The following is a 23,974-nucleotide window of genomic DNA, read 5'->3' as shown; positions in this document are numbered from 1 at the left end:
TAGTCAGTAGTGCCCACATCTCGTGAATGAATCATAAACAAAAAAAAGCCAGACAGATGCTGGGAGTTCTGTGGCAAGTAACTTGTCTTCTGACTCCCCAAAGCCTGCTCATTATTTCTAAAGCGTAATTTAGGAGTTTGATAGAATTTGTTGCATTTCCCTGAAGTGGTGCTTAAAGGACGACGGTTATAGCCACAATGCCTAACCTTCAGACAGCTCCAGGAGGAGATGGAGGTTTTTTTTTTGACAGTACTGCGTGAGATGTAATATGTGACTGAGACCTATTTTAGTACTGTGGCAAGTTGGACACTTTATTTGAAGGATTCCAACATGGAGTTTCATGAAATTGGCACGAGGCAAAACATTGTGATGTTGGAGATCTGGGTTGGGGGTTGTAATTTGAGAAGTATGGGGTTGAGGGTTGCTCTCTTGAGAGTTTGACTTTTGAGGAATAATAATTGCAGATTTAAGGAAGAGAGACAATCTGAGAAAATTCTGCTAATGATTATGGAAGTTTGAACACTTTCTAACATAGTTTAACACTGGGAACATACCTCCAATCTGTATATCAACCCTGTATATCCTGGATATAACATGAAGAATTTGGGTAAAGCAATATGTAGTAGTTTACTAAATTTACAATTTTAATAGAATTTGAAAGGTTGGGGATTCAATTCCTGAAACAAATAAGGTACCAAAATGTTTCGGATGAGGTCAGGAGGGAAGGATTGGCTCCCCCCTTCCTATTCATTTGATTGTAAATCTTTGACCTGCAAATTTTTCAAGAGTATATCTGCCAATTCCTTATCTATTTTAACTCTGCAGTTTGTAAGGAGGTAACTAAGCAGAGTTCCTAGAGTTGAACCAGTAACTGCTCATGATGCACAGTAAGCAATGCCAGAGGAGATCCAGTATTAGTGGGGCTTTTTTCTTGTTTTTGCTTCCTTTGTGTGCTTTTATTCTGAAACTGGTCTTTCGTAGCACTGTAAGAATCTGAAGGAAAAATAGTTGACAAAATTTGATCTGTTAATGACTTTCTTTTTTAAGAAACTTACGTAGTCTGGTGAGTGCATGTTCTAGAAAGCCAATGTTGAATGCCTACAAATGAGAGCAAAATACTGCAGATGCTGGAGATCTGAAATAAGAACCAAGCTTTTGAATAGAAACTGTCCAGTCCAAAATGACCTCCAGAAGAGCCATATTGGACTTGATAATGTGTGTGTGTGTCTCTGTTTCTTCACAACTTTACATGCATTCTATAATAAAAAGAATGTACTTTTTGTAGCAGTATTGACTAACAGCAATTCCATCATGTCTTTGTCAAATGATGAGATGGCTAAGTGGCTTGGGTATTGTTGACTGTTGAGCTGCACAGTGCTTGAATTGCATTGCTGCATCTGTTTGAGTAATATTGGTGTTTCAATGTGCCCCACACTTGTGAGCCTCAAGATTCTTCTGAGTAAAGGAAAAGGAATTTTATTACTGTGTGTAACCCAGAGAGCGGCAACGTCCCGTACATGGAAACATTAATAGAAAGTGAGGGTGCAGTATAGTGTCCAATATGAGAGAACAAGAAAATACAGTTCTAAATTTGGGAAAGTGAATGATTCTTGGAGGTAACATGGTCCTGAGCAGTGTCTTGGATCAGCAGCTGCATTGCAAATATAGGGATGGGTTTCCTGAAGCTTGGCTGAACCTGCGATTAGGTGATCACTTTCTAAATCTGTTTCCTTTTTAAAAACCATTTTAATTTTTGACAGCACTAGGTATTTAAAATCAGATAATAGAAGTTGAAAATTGATAGTGATTTAAATGTGGTCTAAGCATTTTGTATAAGATGGATTTTTCTTTTCCCTGAGCTTTAGTTTGTTATTCGAGGTAATTTTGAGGTCGAGCTCCAGAATGGATGATTTTGGCTAATGTTGATGCATAGGAAGCTATTGGATTTTTAAACTGAGCGATTAGTATGTGAGCACGCTTGCCACCTACATCAACACGAGCATGCATGTGAAACTATACTCCAGAGTGCCAAAACCATTCTTTTCTTGAAGTGAGACTAAGCCAGTGGAATCAACAAAGCAGCTTTGTTCAGTCTTGGTTCTGTTGTAGAAAATATAAGCACTCCTAATCAAAGCTATCATTTCCTTGTACTAAGTAAGTGTATAAAGTAATGTTTTGCTATCCTTGTTTTACTTGTCCAAGGTGTACCACTTTCTCCCAACACTACCCACTCCTCTCCCTTCCCCTCACGCCATTGTTGAAATCCCAAATAATAGCTTGTCAACCTGAATTTTCCTCCCTATTCATCCAAGTCAAGTATTATTCACTTTGATCCAAAATATTTTCTTCACTAGCTAATCAACTCCTGAACTTTCCCACTTCCCACTGTTTCACATTCTCCTTTGAGCACATTACTTCGATGGATTTTTAATGTTGCAAAATATCTGAAGTCTTTTTTTAAAAAAAAAATTCATATTTCTATTATGCATTTTGTTTATCTGACAAATCCTACACTAAGCTTTATATCATTCTCCAAAGAGAAGCAGGAAAAAAGGCAACTCCCACTGGTCAGGATAGTTGATATGGTAAAAAGCCCACAATAGGACTTTGATGTTTTTTTTAAAAAATGTCAATCAAAGTAGGCACAACTTCTTCCCCAAAATTTTCATTGGTGTCGCCATTATCGATATTCCCATCTATGTCCTGGAGTTGACAATTGATAAGGTTAACTGGGACAGCTATTTCAGCCTGAGGATTGGTATTGCAAGTATTGCCACTATCTGCAAATATCAAGTCAGGGGTATGAGGATATGTTTACCTGCTGCTTGCCTTGGATGGTTGCAGTTGTGAAATTGTGCTTAAATGATAATCTGGCACACCATTTAAATGGACTCTTTCGACCTATTATGAACTCTATACCTATCCTCCAGTGCTGTATCTGCAACATCTATTATGGTTATGCCATGCACGCAAACCAGTTGCTTCAGGACGACCTCCTAATAGGGTGGGCAAGAAATAAATATAACCTCACACTCAAAGTGGAAAGTGTTGGAAGTACTCAGGTTAGGTAGTATCATCAGATAGAGAAATTGAGTTTATGTTTCATATTTTGATCTTGCATCAAATGCTATCAAAGTCATAGACCATGTTGAGAAAAGCATATCCTTCATTGGAATCAAATACTGTAATTCATTAGTTAATATGATCGGTTAAAAAATGCATTATTTCACTTTTTGCCTATTATGTTCCAAGAGTACCTGAAGCTGGACAATAAAATGACTTTTCTGTGTCCTGTAAGTACTGACCAGTTTTTTAAAAAAATTCTGGAGTCTCTTAATTGGCACCTACCTTTGCATTTGCTCTGTTTAGTTATAGACTTCTAATTTTCTTGTGCATAATGCGAATGTTCAACAGCCATTGAAATGGAATATCTCAAATCACACATTAATAGTTAAGAGACAATATTCCTGACCTTTGTAGATGAGTGCATCTGCTGACAAGTCCAGAGTAGCATCTTGTGCAGATTTGGCAGTATTGTTATATACTAGTCCAGACCTCCTTTAAACTTATCAAGGAGATAGCCTAGACCTTCACGTGCCTTCAAGCAAGATAAAAGGTCAAAGAGCTCTTTTACAGGTGTTATGCATTTGAATGTGCTACTCTGCTTTAAACAAAGCACACTTTTTTTATTCTTACATCTAGTTATTATATAAGCTAAAGAAAAAAATTGGTATAACTTGAACTCTACTGGGAAAACTTGACAGAATAATAAATTATTTAACCACCAAACAACAATTCTTCCAATGTAGTAATATCCCATTAACACTCCCTTGGCAGAGTCTAGTAAAATAGATTGTCTCTCATGCGATTCTGGTAGCCAAAAAGAGAACTCTAGCTTTTAGCTGTAACAGAAAATTCCCAGAGAGAGAGACACAGCTTCCATAGCCAGCTTCAAAACTCCAGTACTTACTGAAACCTAAATGAAAACCCTGGATCTGTCGGAGCCTGATTCAACCTATTCATACTGTTTCCATTGTTCCAATATTTTTTTTAAACAGCCAAAGCCCCTCAAGCTGTCTATTTTATTGACCAGGACAAAATACATCTCTTAAAGCCAAAATATTATCACAGTATTAATAATCTCAGTCATACATCCAAATCTTTACTTCTGTTTGTTTCCTATGTCAACGAGAGAAATAGGAGCAGGTCATTGAACCCTCAGGCCCACTCTGCTATTCAGTGAGATCCTGGCTGAGTTATTACTTCGAAACAATTTTCTTGCACTATCACTGTATTCCTTTTTTAAATCTAGTAATCCATCAAGCCCAGTTTTGAATGAATTAAATGATTGCTTCCACAGGCCTGTAGGCAGTGAATTCCAAGATTCACCACACTCCCTGACTGGGGGCAGGGGGGAAATCCCCCTTGTCAATTCTAAACAGTGTACCAGTTATTCTGAAATTGTGCCCTCTGATTCTAGATTCCACTGTCAGGGATAACATCTTGCATCTCACCTGTGGATTCTTGAGATGATGAACACAAGAAATGAGGAAAAAGGGGACAAATGGGCCAATTGAACCTCCACCATTTACTAAGATTGTGGCTGCTCTGTGTCTCAATCTCTTCTTGACCATATTGTGTCCATTTATCCCAGATGACCTTTTGATGTCCCCGTTAAAAAGCAATTATCCATCCGTTTTTAAAAAGTTCAGTAACCCTGCCTATACTGCCTTCTGAGATAGTGTTTTCCAAAGTGTCCCAAACTTCAAAGGAAAAAAAATTCTAATCTCTAGAAAGAGTACCCCATAATTTTAAAACTGATCTACAAGAGGAGCCATCCTTTCCATGTCAAAGTCATTAAAATGATTCAAGATACGATACGTCAATCAACCCACCCCTCACCCTTCTAAATTCTGGGAGAATAAGCTAAGTCTGTGTAATTTATGCTTGAGACAACATGCTCGTTTCACAACTCAGTCCAGTAAATCTCTGGACTGTTCCATTACAGCTAAATACCAGCATCTACCTGACTGGGCAAATAATTGCCCACATTTCCTGTTTTCAACAAAACAGAACAAATTCCACCTGTCCATTTACTGCTGTATCAATCTAATCTTGTTAGCAAAGTAATCAAAGGAGTCATTAAACAGTGCAGTGAACAGCACCTGCTTGTTGATGCTGAGTTTGGGTTCCACCAGGGCACCTCTACCTAATAACCTGATTACAGTCCTGGTTTGACAATCATGTTTGTCCAAACATGACATTACAGGGCTCTAGCAAAACTTGAATTCGTGGGAATTGGAGGTGAAAGCTGTCTGGAGTCATATACCTGGCACAAAGGTGGTTGTGATTGTTGGAAGTCAGATATGTCAGCTCCCAGAGTATCTCTGCAGGAGTTCCTCAGGATAGTGTCCTTAGCCCAAACATCTTGAGCTGCTTTATCAATACTCTTCCATCTATCATGAGGTCAGAATTAGTGGACACATCAGCAAATGTGAAAATGTTTATTACCATTTTTTTATTCCTCAAATACTGAAGCAGTCCATGTTCAAATACAGCAAGACTTAGACAGTAGTCAGATTTGGATTGGCAACTGGCAAGCAACATTTGTACCTTAAAAGTGCCTAGCAATGACAATCTAACAGTTATTTCTTGACATGCAGTGGCGTTATCATTGAATCCCTTGCTGTCAACATCCTGGGTGTTACCAGTGACCGCATGTTGATTAGCCATATTAATACTGTGGCTACAAGAGCAGGTCAGAGGCCAGTATTCCTGTACTGAATAATTCTCCACCTGGTTTCCCAGTATGCTTCCGTCATCACTAAAGTGCACGCCTGAGTGTGATTGGAATGCTCCTTTGTCTGCATGAATGCAACGTCAGTGCACTCAAGTTTGACATTGTTCAGGAAAAAGCCTGTTGATTAACAATATATTCAGAGACATTTGTTCCCTCTACCACCTAGGTAGAGTAGTAACATGTACCACCTACATGATGCACTGCAGAAATTCCCCAAGATTCCTTAGATGGTATCTTCTAAATGTATGACCCCGACTGTCTGGAAGGAAAAGGGCAACAGTTTCATGAGAACACCACTGTCCGCATGATTCCCTCCAAGCTCAACAACATTCTGACTTGGCTATGTAATGTATCACCATTCTTTGTGTCAGTGGGTTAATAATCTGGAACTTCTTCCCTAATGGCAATATGAGTCTAATTAAACCAAATAGAATGCAGCGCATCAAAAAGGCAGCTTGCCAACACCTCAAGGGCACCTAGGAATGGGCAATAAGTGCTGGTCCAGCCAAGGAAGCCTATCTTCTATGAATGGAAAAAGTTAATCTTTCCATAAATAAGGGGACCAAAACTGCAACCAGTACTCAAACTTTGATCTCGCTGTGTAATTGAAGTAGAACATCCATTTTATACTCGATTCCTGTCCAAGAATATATTCCCATCGCTGTCGTAATTAGCTGCTCTACCTGCATACAAACTGTTTGTGACTTGGACAGCAGAGCACCTCAGTTCCTCTGCACCTCCAGAATTCCCCAGTCATTCTCTGTTTAAGCAGTAGCCTGTCTTATTAATCATGCTGCTGTCCCATTTCCTCACATTATGCTCCACCTGATAGATTTTTGCCTATTTGTCTAGGACCAGAGAGGATAATTTCTGGGTAAGGTTTAGCCCATTTAAGAACACGCTGGGGAATCTTCTCTGAGGAAGGTGAATCTGTGATTTTTCTTCTTTTGGAGAGGCAGTGGAGGCTGGCTAATTAATTACATTCAAGGCTGTGATGAACAGATTTTTAACCACTAAGGAGTTCAAGATTCTGTGGATAAAACAACAAAGTGGAGTTGAGGATTATTGGAGCAGCTATGATTTTAATTGAATGGTAGAGCAGGCTCAATGGCTTAATTCTCCTCCTACATCTTATAATCGCATGATCATCTATTTATGACTTGCTTTATGTTTTCATTAGATACTTTCCTAAACTTTGTGCCTATCCCTTTGATCTCCTCAGTAAGTCGTTGTTGTGAGTTGAGAAAGGTCGAGATCCCTGCACACATGCCATGCAAGACTCTCATCCTGCCAATCCTGAAAACGTGACCCATTGATTCTGCCTGTTTTCTTCCTGCCAGCAGTATTGTTGCTGGCATGCTACCTGTTGCAAAATGAACTCTTAATTTTTGTGATGTTTTACTTTTATGACTCTTTTTCAAATGCCATCTTGAAATCCAGATATCATATATTTACAGGATCTTCTTTATCCACAAGGTGTTTCTGTTTCAAAAAAACACTAATAAATTGGATAAACATGATTTTTCCTTCAAAACCACACTGTGCCTAGTTGCGTCGCTTTTCTAAGTCTGCAGCTATCATATTTTTAATGATTGATTTCAAACATCTTCTCTCAGACCCATCAGGCTAACTGGTCTGCAGCTTCCAGTTTTCTGCCCCCTTGCTTCCTTCAAGAGGGATTATATTTGCTGTTTTGCAGTCTGACGGAATCTTTATTAAAATTTGGAAAATAAGCACTATTGCATAGTACCTCAACACTACTTTGTTTCAGTAACATCCATCTCTACCCAGAGATGTCAGTCCACAGTTCGATCAGATTGCTTAGTACTAATTCTCTCCTTTTTTTAAAAAAATATACTTTATAATTTATTGTCTATCACCACCTGATTTAGAGCTATTGCTGGATTGTTTTTCATCTGTACAGGAGACTGAGCAAACATTTGTTCCTCTGCTGTTACCTTAGTATCGACTAATAATTCTCTACTTTTGCTCTTTAGAGGACCATCAATCAATTTATATATTTTTTCCTCCTTAAACACCTGTAGACACCCTTGCTGTTTGGTTTTATTATCCTAGCTAACTTCCTCTGTACTCTAATTTCTTCCTCCTGATTAACTCTTCAGTCATTCTCTGTTTATATTCTGATCAGTCATCTGATCTGTCACTCACCTTTGAGCAGTTATGTGCTTTTTCCTCCATTCAGTGCTTTTTATAAGTACTTTTGTTAAATACAGGTGGGAGGTCCTTCCTTTTGAAGTCGTTTTGTTTTGTAGGAATGTATTTATTCTGAGTGTTCTGAAATATCCTCATTAATAATGCAGCTGTGTCTCTTTATCTGTCCCGTAGACTAGTATGCTGCTCACTTTTCTTTAGCTTTCATGCCCATGTAGTTACTCTTATTTAAGTTTAAATTAGTAGTCATTCACTGTGCTCTCCCTTTGAATTTTTGCATTCTGTTTCAATCACATGTGGTTGCTCTTACCTCAGCACACCTCTACTCTGTGGCCCTTAATTAGTTGTGTCACATTACACAGTGGCAAGCTTAATATAACCTGCTTTGTCTAATTCCAAGAAGTGCAACTGTAAGAAGCCATCTCAAATGTATTCAGTAAGCTTCTCCTCCAGGCTACAACTGCCAATCTGATTTTTAAATTTTTTCCCCTTTTTTTAAAAATGTAGATTAAAGTCACTCATGATTATTGGCATCCTGTTATTGTACATATTTCGTCTTATGCACTTGACCACTGTTAGGGAGGGCCTATAGATCACTTCTCCCAAATGATTCTTTCCTCTGCTATTCGTCAACCCAAACCAATTCTATATCCTGATAGAGATAATAGGAACTGCAGATGCTGGAGAATCCAAGATAACAAGGTGTGGAGCTGGATGAACACAGCAGGCCGAGCAGGAAAGCTGACCTTTTGGGCCTAGACCCTTCATCAGAAAATGATTTCTGATGAAGGGTCTAGGCCCAAAACGTCAGCTTTCCTGTTCCTAAGATGCTGCTTGGCCTGCTATGTTCATCTAACTCTCTACACCTTATCTCTACATCCTGATATCCTGAATTGCAGAAATGTTATCCTTGATTAAAAGTATTCCTTTTCCACTTTTTAACCTGGCTTCCTATTTTTCTTGAATATCATATACCTGTCAATAGGCATGACCCTGCCATCCTTTCGTTGTGTATTTGTTGTGGCTATCAAATCGTATTTATTAAATTGAGTGTGCATTATAACCTTACATTCATAACAAAATAAACCATATGCCATCCAATACAAAATCTTTTTTAGTTTGGTTGTTTTGTTATTTTTATAACATCTAGTCTTGGTTGTTGGTGTATCCCTGGTTCTTTTTTTCCTTGCCTCTTTGTCTTTCTGTGAAACCTCATTTCCCATGTTACTATTTTCCTCTCTTAACATGTTTCTCTATCTGCTGCATCGTAACACACTTGATCATTTATTACTTCCCGTTCTTAGAAAGAGAATACATTAGAAGAAAAACAGCAGTAGTCTCTTTCTTCTTTACTAGAAGGAGAATCTGTACTCTCTTGAAATTCAGTTGGTGAACTTGCACTGCACCCCCTCTATGTATATTTTTCCTTGGGTAAGGAGATGTAAAATGAAGTGTGCTCCTGCCAAGGTGCTTTGAAATTGCAATAAGACATTCTTGCTCCTAAATGCATTTTTAAAAAAAAGTTGACATCCATTTGCCAACATGATTGTTTGCTGTACTTGCAGGTTAGCTATTATGAATCCTAAACCGGGATGCCCATGTCACTTTCGGAAGTTCCAATCTTCCCAGCATCATGCCACTTAAGAAATACACAGTGTATTTCTGTTTCTTCTACTAACCTTATATTCTTCCACACCCTTTTGTCTGCTAAATGTTTGCCAGCTCACTGAGCCTTTCCAAATCTCTCTGAAGCATTTTTGCATAATGCTAACAGCTCTTTCATGTCCGCCTAGTTTTGTGTAATTTGCAATGGGAATGAAAAACTGAAAGATAAAAGAAGCTGCAGTAAGAGGATGGCTGCACATTTTGAATTATTTTGTGAACTACACTGTGAAATTACATGTAGTGAAATTAATGTGGTGTTTATTGAACATAGTCTAATTTTGTTACCTTAAATACATTAAGTTTCAGCTTTGATTATTCAGTCTATCATGGATTTTGTGACACTGTTTCTGTCCTGAAATATCACATTATCTGGCTTTTTATGAGAAGCATTAGAGACATTTTTGCTATGTTTTCAAAATAGTTCTTTTAAAGGAGAGGGACAGGTATTTCAATTCTTCCTGTGTTCTGTGTATAAAGATTCTAGTTATTTCTGTAAAATGTGTAAGCAACTTGTATACTGGAGAGGGCTCATAATATTTGCTATCTCTCTCACTTATTTGCTCAGCCTAGGGGCTGTAACAATAGTACTTTTTTTGGAATTGGCTGCATTAACAGCTCAGGATCACAACAATATTTCTCTTTCTCTTTCCATTTCCAGGCTACCTGTGAACAGCTGGTAGATGGTCTTGGTGTGCAAGAGACCATTTCAAAGTTTGTAGATGACAAAACTTGGAATTGTAAACTGGGGAAGGTGTTGTTAGTGGATGGATAGGTGGAAGATAGCTTGGTGCAGGAAAGTGAGAGGTGAGGTGAGGAGAGGGAGAGACACGGTAAAACAAAGGCAGTTTTCTAAAGGGCATGCTGGAGCAGAGAGACCTGGGTGTTTATGTATAAGTCATTAAATATGATAGGACCGAAGAAATGAGTTCTTTTTGAAAAGGCAGAGTTTTCTAGACTTCATAAGTAGGGGTGTAGAGTAAGAAAGCAAAGAGGTTATACTGAATCTATATGATACATGGGGCTTATGCCTGACCAAGTTTTGTGGACAGCTCTGATCACCAAACTTAAGGAAGGATGTGAGTTAATTGGAGAGACTGTCAAAAAGTTTAATGGTTAGTTCCGAGGCGCAAGAAACTTCAGCTATTAAGGTATTTTGCAGAAGTTGTGATTTTCTCGCCTTGGAAAGGAGAAAACTTGTGCAAAATTTCCTGGCTTTCAAAATGGCACAGTGGTAATGTCCCTACCCCTGGACTGAGACCTGGATTCAAGTCCCACCTGTTCCAGAGGTGTGTAGTAATGTCTCTGAGCAGGTTGATTAGTCTAATAGGTCAAAATCATGAAGTTAGGACTTTTCGAAAGATCATGAATCAGAGGGCACTGTGTTGAAGTGAATATGAAACGGTGGGGGGAGATCTCTTTCACATCGTGCTTTGAGTTTGGAATAAACTGCCTGGAAATTTGGTGGAGGCATTCAAGAGGGCAGTACATGATTATTTAAAGAGGAATTATGAGCAAGGTTATAGGGAAAAGGCAGAAGAATGGCAGTGAATCAACATTCAGAGAGCCAGAATAGCCACCTGTGTTGTACCAATTATGTAATTCTGTGAAATCAACTGAAGACCTGGTCTTGATTTAACTTTGGCTGCTACATACATGCAAAGCTTTATGCAGTTAATAGAATGGTGATCAGTTTTTCTTGAGTATCTTGATAGTTTAATGGATTTCTGCTTTTCTGTTCTAATTGCAAGTTTTGCTGCTCAATCTCCAGCAGAAAGTGCCATCCTTCATGCTTGTTTCTATAGATTGAGCTTGCTTAATGAGAAATTTCTATGTTTGAAACTGCTACCGTTGCCACTGCAACACCTTTTCTTTTAAATAGTTTGCCTTGCTTTCCTGAGGTTGAGACGTGATGCATGTCAAGATTTAAGCTGTCTACAGTGTAATTCCACTTTAACAATTTTCTTTTTGTCTGAACCAAGATATTTATTCAAGGGTAGCATCACTGCCTAGGATGATCCATTTTCACCTGACATGCACGTACGCACTCAGTTGATAATTTCAGTCCAGTAAGTTCTTATCCATCTTCTATGCCATGGGTTTGAAACCAACTGTACTATCTTTTATTTTTCAGATGATTCAGATTTTCTAGAATGCTACTTTTTCCTTTCATGTTAGGTTTTTCAATGTTTCTGTCTTAATAGATAATGTAGCCATATAATAACACACATACAATAGTTAGTTTTGAATTTTTCTCTTTTAGATTGTTAAAATTTCCAAACTTTGTATGCACTGAGCCCTAAATTGGGAATCTGGCGAAACCCACCGGTCAAATCCATCTTGCCAATTCAGAGTGCTTGCCCTTTTTATTTGTATGCCTGACCTGATTCAGCCAATTTTCTAAATGAGTCAATGATTTACCTTCAATTCCATGAACTTCAGTTTTAGCTAGCAATCTCTCATGAGCAACTTTGATTGATAGCCTTCCGGGACTCCTGCAAATAACATCCATAGATATTCACGTGACCATTTTTTAAAAAAAAGTTACATAATTTACAAATTCTTCCTGATTAGCTGCTAATTTGCAGAAAATTTTCTATCCTTACCTTTATACTGTAGTAATTTCCTGTTTTTTAAAAACATAATGTTGAATGAAGTTTTCAGCTTTTCAGAATTTATTTATTCTACTGTAATTGGCCTGATGTTTTCAAAATTGAAGATATCTTGGTATTCATTAATGTTCCAAATATTCATATTCACAACATAACATGATATGTTATTGAGCAGACAGTACACTGCATTTAGTTAACTATTCACTACTCAATTTATTAGCACTAAGCCAACTACACTGACATTTTGCTCACAAGAGAAATTAAAAATACTATTTTCTGCCATAGACTGGACTATATCCCAAAATCAAAATCTCAAACTTTCATTGTCATAGAGCTCAACAGCATGGAAACAGACCCTTCAGCCCAACTCATCTGTCCTGAACAGATATCTTAAATTAATCTCGCCGCATTTGGCCTGTATCCCTCTCAGTCTTTCTATTCATGTACCCATCCAGATCCCTTTTTAAACGTTGTAATTGTACCAGCCTCCTCCACTTCCTCTGGCAACTTGATCCATACGTGCACTACCTCTGTTTGAAAAAGTTGCCCATTACGTCATTGTTAAATCTCTTCCCTCTCACCTTAAACCTAAGTCCTCTAGTTTTTGATTCTCCTACCCTGGGCAGAGGACCTTGGCTATTCACTGTATCCATGCCCCTCATGATTTTGATCACCCCACAGCCTCCCGTGCAGTAGGGAAAATAGCCCCAGTCCATTCAGCCTGTCCCTTTTAGCTCAAACTCTCCGACCCTGGCAACATCCTGCGTAAACCTTTTCTGAAACCTTTCAAGTTTCACAACATCCTTCCTGTATCAGGAAGACCACAATTGAATATAGTATTCCACAAGTTAACTAACCAATGTCCTGTACAGCTATAACATGTCTCAGCTCCTGTACCTGATTGAGAGACCAATAAAGGCAAGCATACTAAATGCCTTCTTCACTATTTTAATTACCTGTGGCTGTACTTTCAAGTAACTGTGAAAATGTGCTCCAACGTCTTTGTTCGGCAACACTCCCCAGGACCTTCCCATTAAGTGTACAAGTACTGCCCTGATTTGCCTTTCCAAAATACAGCACCTCATGTTGATCTAAATTAAACTCCATCTGCTACTCCTTGGCCCATCTGATCAAGGTCCTGTTGTACTCAGAGGTAACTCGCTTCACTGTCCACTACATCACTATAATTTTCGAGTCATCTGCAAACTTACTAAAATACATTCTGTATTCACATGCTGCCTTCCAGTCCCATGCTACCTTCCTCGGTCACACGAGTAAGGAATCTGAATGCTCCGTCATCTCCCTTCTTCACCTTGAGGCAGACTAGAAAGCAGGCCATGTTAGAGCTTAGTTATGTGATTGGCCTAAACAGCTGCTCCAGTCAGAAGTTCCATCTCCACACCAATCTGCTCTTCCAGCCACAGAATCCATGACAGAGCAGATTGGGAGGCAACCTGTGATTTGAGGAGGAGCTGGAGAGAAATGCAATTTCTGTTCGGAGGAGATTCTTGTCTGCTGTGTACAACAGCAAATTTGCCCATAGCCCAAGTGTGTTTTAAGGTGCTGGTCCCTACAGTTTTGGCTGTTGATTGTGAATTTGACACATCAAAAGTGACTTTTCTTGTGAATATGTGCGATACTAATGTATTGAATGTCAATATTTGTCAAATTATTTTTCCCCTGAAAGTCAGTGAGTTGTTGCTGTCATTTTAAGGGTGTGATCTGTTTCTATTCTTGTTGCTATTATGTTTAATTTCTACAAATTATTGGGCTTGTGTTTGTTCAAAAATTTTGTATGATTTTTCACATTTGTAGTTCTGTTTAATTATTAATTAGAATGAGTGATTCTTTATAACAAATGAATTTTTATATTTTAGAAGATAGTGAAGGAGAAGTTCAATGTCACAAATGTTTAAACTGTTGTAAGCTGAAAGTAGCAAAAAGGAAAAATTGTGCTGATATGCTTACTATTTTCTTGTACAGACAAAACAGCTTTGCTTTTTGGCTGAAGGAAGATATGAGGAAGAGCTTCTCTCCTTCACCGAGTAACAACAACTCTATAACTACTAACAAATTTTTTGGAGTTCCTGTTAATGAACTACAGAAACAGGGACATCGTCCAGGGAATGGATCTGGATTATTAGTAAAGCAAATTGTGGAGTATCTGGAGGCATACGGTGAGTGAAATTCTACACAGTTTTAAATATATTTGAATATACATAAAACTGTGCAAGAAACATTTAGGCTCAGTAGTACTTTTGGTGAAGTAAAATAGACAAATAAATCTTGGAAATATTCTCATTTGATAATTTGACAGTCGCTCCGGTGTTTAATTTTTAAACTCCTCTTTTGTCAGCTGTTTGAAACTGAGATGGTAATAGCACATTTAACGTAGCTGTAATTTAAAACTGAATCTTGGCTTTTTCATGGAGTTTGATTTTCAGAATACAAATTAAAATTCAAGAAACCAATTTGGGCAAAAGGAAGCCAGTCTAATCCGCTTAAAGCGGGACTTCAAGGGAAGTGGGTGAAATAGACCTTTTAAGAGAAGAAATGATTTATGGTACTTTTGCATTTGTGATGTGTATTGTGTTGTGCTATTTAAAACTCTAATTTGGTTTATCGTGATAAATTGGACAATACACATATGGGGAATGAAATACGTAACAGGCATGCATTTGGCTTAATTTGAGTGACCTTGACAAAACAATTGGTAAGTCTAGATCAATAATTTATCAGAACTTCTTGCGTTACTGCTGTCAGAATGCTTTTAATTGTTTAAACAAATAGTTCTTCTCTGCAATTTGGGTTCTAATGTAATACTTTGCACACTAAACTTTCAAAGTAACATGAACATCCTTTGATTTCTGTGCATGTATGTTTTATATGTAACATAAAAATTGCCTACTGCTATTTTCTTCATGAGTAATCAGGTTGCTAAGCACTCAGTGCAGTTTTTAAATATTAAATTTGTACTTGCGTAAGGGAGACAGCATACTAACTTCTAGGTTTAATAGCAAGCATACGTATAGCAATGGCTGTTTGGTAGTTGATTTTGTTGGAAAGAGAAATCTGTTGCTGAAGCTTTTCTTGCACCCATTGGGACAAACTCATAAGTATTAGAATTCAAATGGTCACAACAATATATGCTTCAGGACACAAGGCTGCTGGTTGGTTGGTTGACTAGTTGGGTGAAGTGTTGGAAGGAGAAAGCGTTGGGGATCTGTAGGCCCTTCAAGTTCTTGTATAATCCAAAAAAGGGTACAATACTGGAAAACGTTTTTCTTGTTTGCAGCGAATGAACACCTATAAATAAATTTGTCACCTGTTCTGAGTGTAAAAGAGCCAGCCTATGAACTTGACTGGTTTTTCTTAACTCTGTTAGAAAATGTCTCCTGATACCAACCATGCACATATAGTTTCACAAAACACAAATTACCATACTTAATTTTAATTTATTTCAAATTTTGCTGCTACTGCGTGCCAGCAAATGTTGTTTCAGTAGCTGCCAATGGTACACTCAGCGGTGCAGCAAGTGCTGCTTGATTAGGGAATCATTTCACATGAAACAGTTTTGCTTTTGAGTTTGAAGCTCAGGGTAATTGAATATGGTGTAGAGCTAATGTTTCTGCTGTCATCTGGGTGAGTGTCAGACAAATCTTTGGCAAGATGCCTTTTGTTTTCAGCAAAACTGAAATTCCCAACCCCATTTAAAGAAGTTGGATGTCAAATCACGGAGTTTTAATATAAATGAAATTCTGAACTACCAATTCACAGAACATGTCTGCTTCTCTATTAGTAGTTGTATAATCATAGTGTATTTCAGGACAGTTTGTTAAATTTTGGGCTATGAACATAGAGCACTAACATGTTTACAGAGACCTACATGCCCAAAAATTCAAAACAAAGCCTTTGTCATCAGCTGCCACTAAAAGGTTATTGTAGATTATAGAGTTCAATTATAATGTCTGCCGTAAAATTTCTTTTTAATTGTTATGCATGGAAACAGAGGAGTCAGATAGTTTTGCCTTTGTGCAAAGAATTGGAATATTGCTTGAGAGGGCCCAACATTTGGCTTTGTTCAAATCAGACAACTTGTATCTGACTTCTCAGAATATAGATTTTTAATACATGAGCAAGACATACAGAATGTATTAATTTTAGAAGTTGTTTTATTTTCTAGGCAATATTGAAGATGAACTTGGAAGGAAGTTGAAATGCTTCTTAGATGAGCTTCCAGTAGTTAACTACAATCTCCTGAAGTTTCTCTGTAAATACCTGGTCAAGGTAGCATTACAAAAGGAAGAGAAGTGGACTTCAAGGAATCCTGCTGCTGTATTTGACCTGGATGTTTTCCAGTAAGTGTGGCAATATTTTATATTTGGACTGTATTTTCAGAATTTATTTATATTTCCCCACCTGCATGCTTTTCTAAGATTTTTGTTTGTTGCCTCAATCTTAGTTTGCATAAGCAGAAAATATCACTTATTGAACTTTTTGCTTATCAAATGTAAACAGAAACCATGTCAATGTATTAAACACTTATACATTGCGTCTAACTTGTATTTTAACAGCATTTACTAAATAAGTATAAGGACATTGAGTATTTTATGTTTCATTTTACATACATGTTGCTCTTTAAGATGAGGACTTAGGTTTTGATAAAAGAAATTTGTGGAATTTTGACAGTACCATTGATTGGAAACTCAAAAATATTGGGTGGCTTGTATGTTACCTTTATTTGAATAAAATTTTACCATAGGACATAGGCATATTTCAATCTTGAAAGCCAGATACCTAGCTTAACCTAGTAACTCTGTGATGGGTTCAATATTAATTTCTTTCAAAGTTGTTTTGGATTAGAAAGCAGTTGTTTGACATTTGGAATGTGGATTATTTATATTCTTCATGGCATTGTAAGAGTTGCTGGGGGATAATACTCCACTCTCAATATTATTTTTAAAAAGCTTTTGTCCTGAAATACCTCCTTTTTCAACATCTGATACCGCTTAATTTTTAATCTGCTGTCCGAGCCTACTTTGACTGTTGACTTTTTATCATTTGCAACTTACTTAAGATTAAGACACCAGTTTCAAACTTCTGTTTTCTCGTCCTCAGCAGAACTGTATTCGTGTTAGAATTGCCCTTCCCTGAAGGATTTTTACTGAGATTGAGGTTGAGATTGCTAATGCTTGCTTGCCTTGTGTTAATTACTGAATGTATTGTTCTGAAAAACTGTCCTGAACACATTCGATGAACTCCTCAGTAGACTTTGTCCAATCTATATTAAGATTCAAATCTTCCACCATTACTCCAGTTCCTTTTGCCTTACAGGTCTCCATTACGACTTGAACTTTTTACTTTGGCCTACAATGTAGCTACTGTAAAGAGAACTGTAAATAACTTCCAGTAGTGACTTTTTCCATATGATTTCTTGACCCCCCAACGAGAATGATTCTACATGTTGATTTCCTGGGTCAAGGTTATTTCTCACTGAAATGCTGATTTTTTTTTTGTCAACAGAACTATCCCACCACTTTCAAGATATTTCAAAAGGATTATAAATAAAGTTACCTTGCATGATCAGCCCCCAGGCTTAATCACCTTGCAACCATATCTGTCTCATTTTTTTTCTCTTTCATGAGAGGTGGGCTTGGGTGGTTGTTATTAATGCCAGTCTAGTGAAAGATTGGCTGTTAAGAAAATGATCATGTCGTCTTGAACCATTGCACACCATTTGATGTCAATAGAGCACAATGCTATCCAGGTGGGAATTTTGGGACCTTCACCCAGCAGTAATGAAGGTTACTAAATCAGGATGATGAGTAACTTGGATGGAAACTTTGCAGGTGGTGGTATTCCCATGTATCAGCTGCCCTTGTCCTTCTAGATGATGGTGATCATGGGTTTCAACGGTGCTGTCTAAGGAGCCATGGTGAGCTTCTGGCTGTGCATGTTGTACGTGGTACACACCACTGCTAGCAAAAGTTGGTGAATGTTTGTGGATAGGAACAGTAGAGCACAGGACAGGCCTTTTGGCCCACCAAAACAGTGCAAACATGATGCCTTTCAAAATTTCAAACCTTTTGCCTCTTCCCAGTCTGTATCCCTCCATTCCCTGTCTATTCATATGTGTCAAGATGCCTCTTAAATGCCACAATTGTATCTGCCACCTCCGCCACTTCTGGCAGTACATTTCAGTAACTTAGCACCCTCTGTGTAAAAACAAAACAACAAAACTTGCCTATTGCCCCTCTTTTATCGTAAACCTGTTGACATTTCTAGCATGGAAGACATACGTCAGCTGTCCATGTCTCAATTTTGTTAAATTTTTATCAGGTCGCCCTTTAACCAGTGATCATGTGAAAACAAGCCAAGTTCATCCAACCGATTCTCTCTGCTAATACCTTTCAGACCAGGCAACATCTTGGTAAACTGTTTCTGTGCTCTCTGATGCCTCCACGTTCGGTAACCAGAATTGTTCACAGTATTCCAAATGTAGCCTAGCTAAAGTTGTATATAGCTGGAACATGACTCGCCAATTTTTGTACTCTCTTCCTTGATCAGTGAAGACAAGCATGCCTTGTGCCTTCTTGACTAGTTTATTCAATTGGTATTGCCACTTTCAGGGAACTGTGGACCTTTCCATGTAGATTCCCTCCATGTTAATGCTACTAAGGGCTCTGCCATTTACTGTGTACTGTCTGCCTGCATTAGATCTCTCAACGTGCATCACCTTACATTTGTTGAGATTAAACTCCATTTGCCATTTCTTTGCCCAACTCTCCAGCCTATCTATATCCTGCTGTATCCTCTGACAATGCTCCTCACTATCTACAGCTTCCCCCAATGTTTGTGTTGTTATTGACCATATTAAACCCCTCTTCCCCCAAAGTATAATATGGAGGTAGCAAGGACCCAACTTTTTTTTTGAGAAAGTGTGAGCTGATGTGTTGCAGCTATGATTCAATTGGTCTGCTGCTGAATTTTAATTCAAACACACTTCATTCTTGAACACAGTTCAAATACTGCAAAAAGAACTGACAATTGTACTCTATTGATATTACTCGAATAATACTTAACAAGATAAAGTATTATTTAACCAATAATCATCCTTTATTCCAATATAGGCAATATCCCTTCAACACAGTCTTGGCAAGTGTAATTCAGCAACAGTTTATTATTCGCACATGCTGCTTGTCTGCAGTTCAGTAGAAAGAAAATGAAGAAATAATCTGCCCTTTTGTTGTATAAAGAAGAAGCCTGTCTCTCTTTTTAAGACTGCACACTTGCAGCAGTAAATTCAAACTCTCAGCTTCAGTAGCCAGCAAACCCTACCAACTGGATGCAATAGTAAAAGTTCTGTGAGGTCTTTGAGCTTGACACTGCTCACCCATAATTCTTTTGCCTTTTTTTAAAAAAAAATTACCTGGGGGAACTCCGATGTTTACCAACTGCCTGTATGAACCACTGACAATAGCGAGTTTTGAGAAGATTTGTAGCTCAGGTTGAGGTTCTGGGCGTGAGTTTGCTCGCTGAGCTGCAAGGTTAGTTTTCAGACGTTTCGTCACTTTTTTTTTAATTTTAAAAAATATACTTTAGTCATAGACTGTACAAAAAAAAACATTTATACACCTACCCAGTCATGCAAGCCGCTCTGGGTTACCCGGGGGTACGTGCACCAACTAAAGGCAAAAACAAAGAAGAAAAAAAAAACAAAGCAAAGCAAAGAAAATACCCTGGCAGTCGTCTCCCCGCACAGTCTCCGTTGGCCCCCTGACCAGTTGGGGAAGGCGCCAGCTGGGCGCAGTTACCAGATAGGGCCCTTGTTTCTATTCTGCACGAGGGATTTCATACAGTGGTCTTTCCCCACTGCGCCTTGGCGGCGGCTGCCCCAAGCTTTAGCGTGCCCCTCAGCACGTAGTCCTGGACCTTAGAGTGCGCCAGTTTGCAACACTCAGTCGGGGTCAGTTCTTTCAGCTGGCAGACCAAAGAGCATCTTTCACGGCATTGATGGTCCTCCAGGTGCAGTTGATGTTGGTCTCGGTGTGCGTCCCGGAAAACAGCCCGTAGAGCATGGAGTCCCGTGTCACGGAGCTGCTCGGGTCGCACCTCGACAAATACCACTGCGTCCCCCTCCAGACCTCCTGCGCATAGGCACACTCCAGAAGGAGGTGATCAACAGTCTCGTCCCCCCCACAGCCGCCTCGAGGGCAGCGTGCGGTGGCGCAGTAATTCCAGGCATGCATAAAGGATCTCACTGGCAGACCCCCTCTCTCCGCCAGCCAAGCAATGTCCTTATGCTCGTTTAAAAGTTCTGGCGATGAGGCATTCTGCCAAACGACTTTGGCAGTCTGCTTGGGGAAGCACATGACGGGATCCACCCTCTCCTTTTCCCGAAGGGTCTCGAGGATACTACGTGCTGACCACTGCCTGACGGCCTTGTGGTCAAAGGTGTTTCCCTTCAAAAATTTCTCCACGAAGGACAGGTGGTACAGGACGGTCCAACTACTTGGAGCGTTCCGCGGCAACGAGGCCAGGCCCATCCTTCGCAACACCGGGGCAGGTAGAACCTCAGTAAGTAGTGACACTTGGTGTTTGCGTACTAAGGATCTACGCACAGCTTGATGCAGCCGCACACAAAGGTAGCCATCTGGGTAAGGGTGGCATTCGGTACATCCTTTCCCCCATTTTTCCAGGTCTTTGTACGAGGTGTCCCTGCGGATCTGGTCCATCCTCGACCCCCCACCCCCCATGAAGTGGAAGATGGCCCAAGTGACCGCAGCAGCGCAGGTCCAGGGAGTAGGCCAGGCCTGCGCCACATACAACAGTACTGAAAGCACCTTGCACCTGACAACCAGGTTCTTACCCACAATGGAGGAGGATCGGAGCGTCCACCTGCCCAGCTTCTGCTTCAGTTTGGCGATTATGCTCCTCCCAAGTCTTGGTGCACGCCCCAGTTCCACCGAACCAAACACCCAGCACCTTTAGGTAGTCTGTCCTGACGGTGAAGGGGATGAAGGAGCGGTTGTCCCAGTTCCCGAAGAACGTGACCTCGCTCTTACCCCATTGACTTTGGCACCCGAGGCCAGTTCAAACTGGCCGCAGGTGTCCAACAGCCTACTCACCGACTGACTATCGGTGCAGAAGACGACGACGGATGCCCTCCCTGAACCCCAATTTGGAGAGGACGCCCCTCATGTAAGCATGAGACCCTGTCGAAGGCCTTCTCCTGGTCCAGGCTGATGAGGCAGGTGTCCACCCGCCTGTCCTGTACATAGGCGATCGTATCCCTGATGAGCGTGAGGCTCTCGGCGATCTTCCTGCCCAGCACAGCACAGGTTTGGTCAGGGTGAATCACCGACTCCAGGACAGACCTGACCCGGTTGGTTATGACCTTGGCCAGGATTTTGTAGTCCACATTCAATAGTGAAATGGGATGCCAATTCTTAATTTCTTCCCTCTTCCCCATTCCTCTTCCTCTTGGGAATGAGGGTGATGATGCCCTTCCTCATGGACTTGCACATTTCCCCAGCCCGAAGCGCACTATCCTACACCTCCAGCAGGTCCTGGCCGACCAGGTCCCACAGAGCGGAATACAGCTCGACCGGTAAGCTGTCGCTCCCGTGAGTCCTATTCCTCTCCAAGGACTTGAGGGCTCTGGTCAGCTCGTCCAGGGATATCGGCCGGTCCAGTCACTCCCTCGTGTCGTCATCTAAGACCTCCGTGATAGACGACAGGAATGGCTCGGAGGCCGTGCTGTCCGTATGCTTTGTGTCGTACAGTCTGGAATAGAAGGATCTGCTGATCCTCAAAATATCGGGCCGAGACGACGTCGCCGAGCCGTCGTCCTCCTTCAGCCGGCTAAGCACAGAGCTCCCTTTGTGCACCTTCTGAAAGAAGAAACGCGAGCACGTCTCGTCCTGCTCCACGGAGCGGACCCTGGAGCGTACCCTGGACCAGAAGATTATCCTGGAGGCCTCCGCGGCGAAGAACGAGGCTTGTTGGCCCCTCACCTTGGGGAGGTCCTCCATGACATCGACCCACATCAACTGCAGAAGGAGCAGGTTCTGCACCCTTTTCTGGAGTCGTGACAGCTTTCCCCACCTCTTTTTCTCGCCTTCCGAACACCCTTGAGGACAAAGAACCTCTTGATGTTCTCCTTCACCGTCTCCCACCAGTCGCCCAGCGACTCAGGGGTTGCACGGTTCTCCAACTGGCGTACTCCCTCTTATGCTCCTCGACGTTCTCTGGGGTCAAGAGAGTCGTGTTGAGCTTCCACGTCCCCTTGCCGGCCGGCCGGCTGGTCGTCCTGTAAGTGACAGTCGGCCAGCAGGAGGCAGTGGTCAGAGAAGAACATCCGGCTCGACGCCGGTGGACCTGACCGAGGAACGCCCGTGACACAAACGGGAAGTCTATCCTTGAGCGAATAGACCCGTCTGGCCGCGACCAGGTGTACTTCCGCTGCGCTCCGTCTGCAGGGATGCTGAAGACGTCTAGCAGCTTGGCGTCCTTCACCGTGCCCATCAGGAATCTGGACGTGACGTCCAGTTGACTCTTCTCCTCCACCCCGCACCCCCCCCCCCCCCTCCCCCACACACACACCACCTGCTGTCCCCACACCGGATCTTCCATCTGCATCGATTGATGCAGTTGAAGTCTCCACCTAGGATGACCCGGCGTGGACATAGCCAGCAGGGGTGCAAGCCGCTGCAGGATGGCCAACTGCTCACTCTGTACTGCTGGGGCGTACACACACGTTGATCAGCCTCAGGAGAGCGTTCCTGTAGGTGACATCAGCCACTAGGAGGCACCCCCCCCACTACCTCCTGAACTTGAGAGATGAAGTTGCGCCCCCGCAGCAGAATAGCCAGGCCCGAGGAGCGACAGTCGTTACCCTCCGACCAGATCGAAGGCCCACAGGTCCAGGCGCCGGACCATTTCCCGTACCTGCCGAGGCGCGGTATCCCGCACTCCTGCAGAAACAGGAGGTCCGCCTTGATGGTGGTCAGGTAGGCCAACATGGACACACATCTTGCAGTGGACTTGACGCTGCGCACGTTAATGCTCGCAACTCGTACCCCCATTGTGGGCAGTGACCGCAGTACCCTCCCCAAGTCCAAGGTCCAGCCCCTCCATCTGTCCCTTCATGCCCATTGCCCGGGCTAACTGCTGGACGCTCTCCAGGCTGAGGAAACCGTCCGTGCTGCCTTCCGGGTGGCATCCCCCCCGTCGGGGGTACGGAGGCAGGAGTGTCTGGCTCTGGGCCAGGCTGGGGACGCGCTGTTTCCTCCTTCCCGCCTGGAAGTTCCAGGGGGGCCCTCCAGGGCCCCAGCGGCACATGGCTGGGTGCCGGAGGGAGCCTCAGGATGCCTCCCGTCACCTGGAATCGGGGTGCTGCTTTCCTTCTCCCTTGAGATCTTTTGCTTTTGGGCGGGCTCCCTCCAAATCCCCCTTGTCAGAGGAGCTCTTATAGTCCCCCTGTAGCTGCCTCTTCCCACCTGACGGCTGCGGTTCCTGGGCCCGCCGATGCACCTTCCTCCTCTCTTTCCGGACCGTCGTCCACTCCCTGGGACGCCTGGAGGGGCGCTTTGCTGGCCTCGGGCCCATCCTGCGGGGCTGGGCCCTCCTGCACGACCTGGCCCTCCTGCACATTAGTGGGGTCCTTGCAGGGCCTGGTGCCTTCCTCTCCTCTGGGGCGGCTGGCCCCACATTCCCCCTGCTGGCA

At 41.5% G+C, this 23,974-nt stretch overlaps 1 protein-coding gene across 4 annotated transcripts in view; it reads left to right on the top strand.

Annotated features, from left to right (window-relative positions):
• LOC125458118 (protein FAM13B-like) overlaps positions 1-23,974 on the top strand; it is a 118,631-nt gene that overhangs the window by 12,562 nt on the left and 82,095 nt on the right. For 3 of the 4 annotated variants that reach the window (XM_048543023.2, XM_048543022.2, XM_048543024.2), the window contains exons 3-5: positions 11,617-11,703; positions 14,230-14,423; positions 16,430-16,604. In XM_048543023.2, the coding sequence (XP_048398980.1) occupies positions 11,669-11,703; positions 14,230-14,423; positions 16,430-16,604 (404 nt within the window). In that variant the 5' untranslated portion in view covers positions 11,617-11,668. The remainder of the gene's footprint in view (positions 1-11,616; positions 11,704-14,229; positions 14,424-16,429; positions 16,605-23,974) is intronic. The other variant, XM_048543025.2, reaches the window with a different exon arrangement.

This window comes from Stegostoma tigrinum, chromosome 13 (assembly GCF_030684315.1).
Source record: "Stegostoma tigrinum isolate sSteTig4 chromosome 13, sSteTig4.hap1, whole genome shotgun sequence".
In the NCBI taxonomy this organism is placed as follows: domain Eukaryota; kingdom Metazoa; phylum Chordata; class Chondrichthyes; order Orectolobiformes; family Stegostomatidae; genus Stegostoma; species Stegostoma tigrinum.
The sequence above is the reverse complement of the archived record's forward strand: the minus strand, read 5'-3'. Positions and strand labels throughout refer to the sequence as shown.